General features: G+C 33.8%; 1 protein-coding gene across 1 annotated transcript; it reads left to right on the plus strand.

Moving 5' to 3' along the window:
• The first annotated feature begins 2,770 nt into the window (after positions 1 to 2,770).
• LOC132048791 (uncharacterized) lies at positions 2,771 to 3,751 on the plus strand. The gene has a single exon (XM_059439473.1). The coding sequence runs from the start codon at positions 2,771 to 2,773 to the stop codon at positions 3,749 to 3,751; it is 981 nt and encodes a 326-aa protein (XP_059295456.1).
• The last annotated feature ends 4,712 nt before the right edge of the window (positions 3,752 to 8,463 follow it).

Raw genomic sequence — 8,463 nt, forward strand, 5'->3', positions numbered from 1 at the left:
CCACCCCTCCACCCCCACCCACCACCCACCATGATCGCAAAACATCTCCACCATTACTAGTGAACATAAATGTTTCATTTTTATTTATCAAATAATATTTTATTTTATTAAATTTGTATTTATTTTCTACTATTTAGTTACTTTTTAATTTGAATTGTATATTTATTATGTTTAAATAAATACATTATGCACATTCAAATATTGAAAAACAAACAGTCTTAATCATTCAGTGTTCAGACCTAGAGACAACATCTTAATCATTCAGATGTGCATTCAGATTCAGACGTCTTAATCTTAATGAAAACAAATGAGACCGACTTTGTTACACATCTTTAAGGCATAAATAGGGCATCAAACTTGGCATCAGCTGACAAGCATGCCCTCCAACTTTGGATGTGCACAAGTAGGCACCTCAACTTGTCTCCACTTTGTTAATTGAACACTCCAACTTACAAAATGATCATCTAGACACTCATAAAATTTATGTGCCATGTCAGCATTTGTGTTTACGTGTTCAACTTTATACAAGTTGCCAGCTGAGGCTAAGCTTGAGGACCTGTTTATATATTATGTCCATCTTTAATCATTCAAATATATTCAGGCCATTAAGTGATTGCAAAATTTTAAAAACAAACACACTTAACAAGATATTTAAATAATTAAGATTCAGATCTAAAAATAAATAAACTTAGCTCGATATTACGACAAGGTCACTGCTCACCTACTAGCTCGATTTCAAAAATAGAAAAGGTGTGAAACCAGGAAACGTTTTTGTCCATTTGCTATTCAAAAGTGTACTTAGTTGCTACGTAATCTGTAGAATGTCGTTACTCTCGTGGGGCATTTAATTATAGGTGACCTTTAAGTTTTAAAATTGAGTAGAGGTGAATCAAGTTTTAATTATTGAGTAGAGGTGATGTTTTTTGATTAGTGATTAAGGAGTTTTGGACTTGCCCAATAGTTTCGTTTTTAACACTTTGACCCTAAGCTTTATTTTTAACACTTTTTCCCTAAGTTTTATTTTTAACACTTTGACCCAACCAATATAAACTCGAAAATACCAAAATGGGTCAACAAAAAAAAAGCGCCAATAGCCGCGCCCGTTTTTGCTCTTTTCGCTCTATTCTTCTTCTTTTTCCTCCTCCTCCTCCTCCTCCTCCTTCTTCTTCTCCATCCGCTTGTTCTCATTCTTTTTCCCTCCATTATTCTTCCTTGTCTTCCATTGCTGCTTCCCCTGCTTCTTTTTTTTCCATTGCTGTACCATTTTGAATAATTTGCTCAACAAAAGAAAAAACGAAACCACCAGATTTTGCAATTTTGTGGCTGGATTTCGTTCGTGTCTACCTGGGAATTACTTCATAAGTATTGCTGCTTCCCTTGCTTCTGTTGCTTCCATTGCTGCGTCATTTTGAAGAATTTTCTCAACAAAGAAAAAAACGAAATCACCAGATTTTGCAATTTTTTGGCTGGGCATTACTTCATAAGTGATTTCCGCTCATTTGGTAAGTAAAATATTGCTGTTTTGTTTCAAGTATTTATCTGGGTTTCTGTTGCCGATTTTCCAACAATTTACAGTAGCAGTTGTACTTGTTGCAACAAGTGCTAAAGCTGTTGTATAAAAGCTTCTAAATTTTTGCAACAACTGTTGTAGTTTCTGCAACAGCTGTTGTAGTTTATGCAACAACTATTGTAGTTGCTGCCACAATTACAATAGATTATGTAGTTGTTGCAACTTCTATACTAATTGTTGCTAAATACGTCATATGAATAAGTTGCAATAGATTTGTGAGTTGCTGCAAGTAATGTAGTACCTGTTGCAACAAGTAGTTTACTTGTTGCAACAACTCACTGATATGTTGGATTCAGTTTCAGTCCAACAGAACCCAAAAAACTGGACCCAAAAAACTGAAGCCGACTCCAACAGATTAGTTAGTTGCTACAACAAGTGTATTACCTGTTGCAACAAGTACTATACTTGTTGCAACAACTCACTAATCTGTTGGACATCTTCAACTGTCTTTGGATGAAACAGAACCCAAAAAACTGAAGCTGACTCCAACAGATTAGTTAGTTGTTGCAACAAGTATAGTACTTGTTGCAACAGGTAATCCACTTGTTGCAACACCTGATTCATCTGTTCCAAAAAGTCATTAAGTTATTGCATTTTGTTACTATATTGTCATGACTCTTTTTTTTTTTTTTTTTTTAAAAAAAACAAAATATATTCAGGTACCATTAATGGGGGACTCAATAGCAATAGGTGTTGATTGCCATGGCGAATGGATAGAGAAGAACAATCGATACATTTGGCGATGGAAGGGTAGTCACATGTTAGAGACGATAGCGATGACTGTCCAAAGAGATGTTGTGTTTGATGATTTTGTGAACTTAATCATCACCTATTGTGAATTAACTTGTGAACCGAAAGATCTTGCCATCACTTACATGCATAGCTCTTTTGAAAACCGTAGGTCTTTCCTTTTAAGATAACCGATCGGATCATTTACGTACTTATTTGAATGATGTAGCTAGGCTCATTTTAAGGGTATACGTGGTTGGAAGCCCGGTAGAGAACCGTAATTTAGGTCAAGACCAACAAGATGTGTTAAATGATAAATTGGATGGGGTGGATATGGATATGGATATTCCAGATAATGGAAGTCGGGGTGAGACGATTCCTACACTCGAAGTTGCAAGCAATACACCGTGTGCTGCACAATCGTCACAGTGCAGCCATGTTCAAGATGATGAATCAGGTTTTTATAAAGGAATGTCATTCAAGAACAAGGAACAACTAGCAACTATGTTGAAACTTGCTTGCGTGAAGAAAGATTTTACACTCAAGAAGGTGATTAATTCGCGCACTGTGTATTGCTTTAGATGTGTACATCCGGAGTGCAAGTGGTGGCTGAGGGCTATGAAGCTTTTAAGTTCTGACAGATTTTGTATTACAACCTACATAAAGTATCACACATGTGGTTCTGAGCATATTACTAGCCATAATCCACACGCCACAGCTAAAGTCATTGGTGAATACTTCAAAGATAGGTTTCTCGACGGTAAAGGCCCATCTACAAAAGATATGAGCCAATCATTCCGCACATTTAATTTGGTTGGCGTAAGTTATTGGAAAGTCTGGAAGGGCATGGAGATTGCAAAGGCTTTGACAAGGGGGGCACATGGGCACGGGTATGCGGTGCTTAATGTGTACCGTTATATGCTTTACTCCGCAAATCCAGGAAGTAAGACGGCGTTGAAGGTTGATGATAATGGGAAGTTCAAGTACTTTTTTGTAGCCTACAAGGCTTGGATGCTTGGTTTTGCGCAAAAGAGAAAAGTCATAGCTGTCGATGGGACATTCTTGAAGAGCAAGTACGAAAGAGTGTTGTTGTCAGCCGTGGCACAAGATGCGGAGAATCATGTTTTTCCTGTGGCATTTTGTGTCGTGGACAAGGAGTGTGATGCCTCATACAAATATTTTTTTGAACAAATGAGAAGCTTTGTAGATGATACCACAGAGTTGTGCATAATTTCTGATAGGCATCCAAGCATCAAAAAGGCGGTTTCAATTGTCTTCCCTTTATCTCATTATGGTTGTTGCATGAGGCACCTTGGGGAAAATCTCCGAACCTGCTTTCACAATACGAAGGTCGTATCTCGGTTTTATAAAGCGGCAAAATCGTACAATATAGAGTTCAATGACCATTTCAATCAAATCGGAGATACGCCCTCGGGGGCATTAACATCTTGAACGTGTTGGATTTCACATATGGAGCAGGGTATTCTTCCCTGAAAATAGGTATTCATACATTACTGTTTTCAACAAGTAACACATCTGTTGGAACAACTAATTCACTTGTTGCAACAAGTTAATAACTTGTTCCAACAATTCACTTAGTTGTTGCATTTTGTTATGACACAGAGACAATAACTAAAGCTGTTTCCAACAAGTAACACATCTGTTGGAACAACTAATTCACTTGTTGCAACAAGTTAATAACTTGTTCCAACAATTCACTTAGTTGTTGCATTTTGTTATGACACAGAGATAATAACTAAAGCTGTTTCCAACAAGTAACACATCTATTGGAACAAGTTTCTAACTTCTTGCAACAAGTTAGTAACTTGTTCCAATAACTCACTTAGTTGTTGCATTTTGTTATGATACAGATGCAATAACTGAAGCTGTTTCCAACAAGTAACACATCTGTTGGAACAACTAAATTACTTGTTGCAACAGGTAAGTTAGTTGTTGCAACAACTCACTTACTTGTTGCACTTTGTTATGACATTGTAGTGGGTCTATTTTTTCCGATTCGTATTTGCACTTGCCTCATTTAAAAAGGAAAGTGTTCCGGGAAAGTACGGTTGTCAATCGTACTGAGAAAAAGGAAAAATATACCTCTACGTAATGGTACTCTAAATAGACTCTATTTTAGAGTCGCCACCTAGTATTTAGGAAATTAGGAAAGCAGTTCGAAAAGGATTCATTCAAAAAAGTTAAATTTTAAAAGAATCCTAATCTAATCAAAGTTTAGGTAAGGGTTCTAGAAATCCCCCGGGGAAGGTGTTAGGCACCCCGGTATTAAATATCCATAGAATACAGTTGACTCACGGGTTCTAATAGTATGCCTTTGTAGATATAAATTGTTCGTGATAAAAACAGTTTTTTGTTTCATATTTCTGCAAATAGAAATTAGTCATTCATGCCAAAAACACTACTGTCCTTTTCAAGAAATGAAAAAATGGTAGAGTTTTCCCCAAAATTGGGCATTTTTGGATTTCGGACTAGAACGCCTAGGTTAAAACCCGAAGGCGTTAACCCAGGTAGAACACTACATAAGCCCACCCGAGTTTAGAAAAAAAAAAGTTTTTAAGTATAGAAAAAAAAATTTGAAAAAAGTTTTTATAGGCATGCTAATATACTCCATAGGTTAGCAATATTTTTAGAACTTTTATCCAATTCTTGGTTTTAATCTTTACAAAAAGTTTCAAAGTTAACTCATTAGCCTTTTTAATAGTCAAAATAGTTCACCAAAAATGATAATCCAAGTTTACAAAACATCTTTTCCCACTCAAGTTTCAAATCAATCATAGTAGTCCTAAGTTTGCCTATAAGTTCAAAATCATATCAAAGGTATCCAAAATCCTCAAAATCATCCGCAATCCTAAATTTGCCTAAACGTTTTTTTTTTTTTTTTGAAAATTTGAAAATCAATTTTTAGCAACTCTTAGGCGTGATAATCTCATTCAGGGTTCCAATTTATATACAAGCATACATATATATAATCAAGTAAATAATATAAAGAGAGTAGGGAATTGAGCCGACCAAGCCCAATAGAAAAATGCATGAATTAATATTTCCGCTCCAAATTATGCTCCAATGCCTTAGTCCTTTCATGATGGGGGTTGACTCGATCTAAAAATGTTAGTGGGCCTCGAAAGACCACTAACAAATTGGGGAGGTCACAACAGATAGGTGTACAAAACATTAGTAATAGGCTAAGGTCAATTATTTAATTTACAAAGCCAAAAAAATAATAATTATAATACTTTTAAACCAAGCCCATAATTATCATACTTATAAATAAAAGGACAATTTATGCAAAAGGCCCAATAGTTGCTATGCATCAGTAACAAACTCACCAAAACTAAGGTTTTTTTTCTTTTTCTTTTAATTTAATTTTTAATTTTATTTTTATATATGTATCAAAAGCTAACAAGAATGAATAAATCACACTAAACCTATCAACACAATGTCAAAATTCTAACTTAAGCTATTATTTTCCTTATTTTTTATCTATTTTAATTAACCTAAAATCACTTAAAATTGTCAAAAATAGTTTATTTTCATTTTTTCAAATGGTATCAAATTCATATAATATCCACTTAATCATCAAGCAAGGCTAAGCTAGCAAAGAATTATTTTTAACTAACACAAGTATCATAATAAATATATAATCATAACTAGAAATGAAATAAAGGATATCAATGTAACTAACCTAAAATCACTTAACATTGTCTAAATCAAACTTCTAATTTATTTTCATTTTTCAAATGGTATCAAATTCACATAATATCCACTTAATCATCAAGCAAGACTAAGCTAGCAAAGAATTATTTTTAACTAACAAAAGTATCATAATAAATATACAATCATAACTAGAAATGAAATAAACGATAGAATGAGAGGTTACCTTTTGATAGGGCAACCTAAAGATCAAAATGAGGATTGATTCAATCTACTTCAAGCACCAAACACTTCACAAAATATTTAAACCCCTTTTTCTTTTAAATTTTTTTCTTTTTCTATATGTATATCTTATATTTGTATCTTTTGTTGCTAAGCTTTGAATATATAAATTAAACATTAGCTTTTTTTTTTTTTTTTTTTTTCCCCACCCATTTAGGAGGAAACATTAGCTTTTAGGGTGCCAAATTTGAACTCTTTTTTTTTTTTTTTTTCTCTCTCTCTCTTTTTCCCAAAAATAGAAAAAGAAGATTCCTCTTTTTTTTTCTCTCAAAATATCCCCCCCAAAAAATGTTTTTCTCCAAAAAAAAAATAAAATATATTTCTTTTCTTAATGTCCATCCCTTCTATTTGTAGGCAAGACAATTTAGAATTCTATGGACAAAAATAGGCCATGTGGCCATAGCCTTTCCCCCGAAAATCCTTATTCAAATTTTCAAAAATCATCCAACTAAGCAATTAAAATTCTATGAACAAAAATAGGCCACTTGGCCGTACTTTTTACGTATCTTCTTTTCAAATCACGTTTGTGAAAGTAAATAGCTCATAATTTCTTGTAATTGTTAATTTTTATGAAAATAATAATTAAACATTAATTTTTGCAATTTTCTCGGGATTTTTATTTTTTTATTTTTTAAGGGCATCCTTACTCCGTCTTGGACTTGGGAAAGTTAAAAATTAAAATGTGCATTTTATGAGGTGAAAATTAGGTGTCAACAAACACAGATGCAATAACTGAAGCTATTTCCAACAAGTAACATATCTGTTGGAACAACTAACTTACTTGTTGCAACAATTTAGTAACTTGTTCCAACAACTCACTTAGTTGTTGCATTTTGTTATGACACAGATGCAATAACTGAAGCTGTTTCCTACAAGTAACACATCTGTTAGAACAACTAACTCACTTATTGCAACATGTGACTTAGTTGGTGCTCCATATTTAAGCAACTGTTTGATATTTTCCAACAGGTATAATCGTTTGTACGTTAATGAAATACGTTATTGTTTATTTTCATACGTATAGTCTTATGACGTCAAACATTGTTGAGTCAGTGAACTCAATGTTCAATGTTGAAAGAGAATTTTCCATTACTGCTTTATTTGATGCCATAAATAGGAGGGTTGCAGAAAAATTTCATGAGAGGCGTATGGAGTTCATCGACTCACCAAACATCTTTGTTCCTTCAATTGATTTTTTTTTCAAAATTTGTCAACTTGGGGAACAAGTTATTGGCCCATCAAATAGCCAACTACAAGTTAAGCGTCATCGGTCACGGTGTAGTTGCGACAGTCGATCTGCAAAGTAGATCTTGTACTTGTAGAGTTTTTTACCTGGACAAAATAACTTGTCCACATGCAATGACAGCGCTTCGGGTCCAATATGGTGACTACTTTGGAAGGCGGATTTATGAGTACTTATCTCCATATTATAAGGTGGAGAATTATATAATTGCATATTGTGAGGCAATTTGTCCTGTGCCTTCTGAAGAATCTTGGGAAGTTCATTTGGAGATTTTAGAGAGTGAAATACCTCCTCCATATGTTCATCCAAGCAAACTCGAAAGAAGGGGGACAAAGTCTTCCCTTCTTACTGTTTTGGGAAACCAAAACTAATTAGTATGGTCACCATCTATTTTTTTCTTTATCTGAGTTTATGAGGAGGTGACAACTGATGTGTTTGTGTGAGTTTGTCACTTAAATAAAAGAAAAAAGAATATCTATCTTTTTATTGTGGAGAAAAAGAGAACATCTATCATTAAGGATTGTCATGGATATTGTGTGATTTTATGTCTCGTGGTTGTTGTTGTTTTCCAAGTACTTGTGTGTGAAAATTGAAATGCGGTTGTTTTTCAGTATCTAATTCTCTATAAAGATTCAAGAGTCTCATGTTATTTATTCATCATCGACTTATGTCAGTTGCAATTTATTTTCTTTTCCTAATAGGAAAAATATTGTTGTGTGAAAGTCATTTGCACACTTTAACTTTATGTGCGATCTATCATCCTCAATTCTTGTTTATGAGGTGAAACCTCTTACCCCTTTAAAATGCCATAAAACATTTTGTCCCAACAGTGCAACACATGCGACACCTGTCATTTCTATGTTTTTTCTCCTCATTTTTTTTTAACTAAACGATAATCTTCATTTTCCCAAAAAAGAAACGAAGAAAAATCCAAAAATATTACTCCATTGTTTAATAAGAAGATTAA

The sequence above is a fragment of the Lycium ferocissimum genome, chromosome 3 (genome assembly GCF_029784015.1).
Source record: "Lycium ferocissimum isolate CSIRO_LF1 chromosome 3, AGI_CSIRO_Lferr_CH_V1, whole genome shotgun sequence".
Lineage (NCBI taxonomy): Eukaryota > Viridiplantae > Streptophyta > Magnoliopsida > Solanales > Solanaceae > Lycium > Lycium ferocissimum.

What these genes read in the sequence shown, in the direction of transcription:
- LOC132048791 (XM_059439473.1), top strand. Translation starts at nt 2,771, where the DNA reads ATGTCATTCAAGAACAAGGAACAACTAGCAACTATGTTGAAACTTGCT.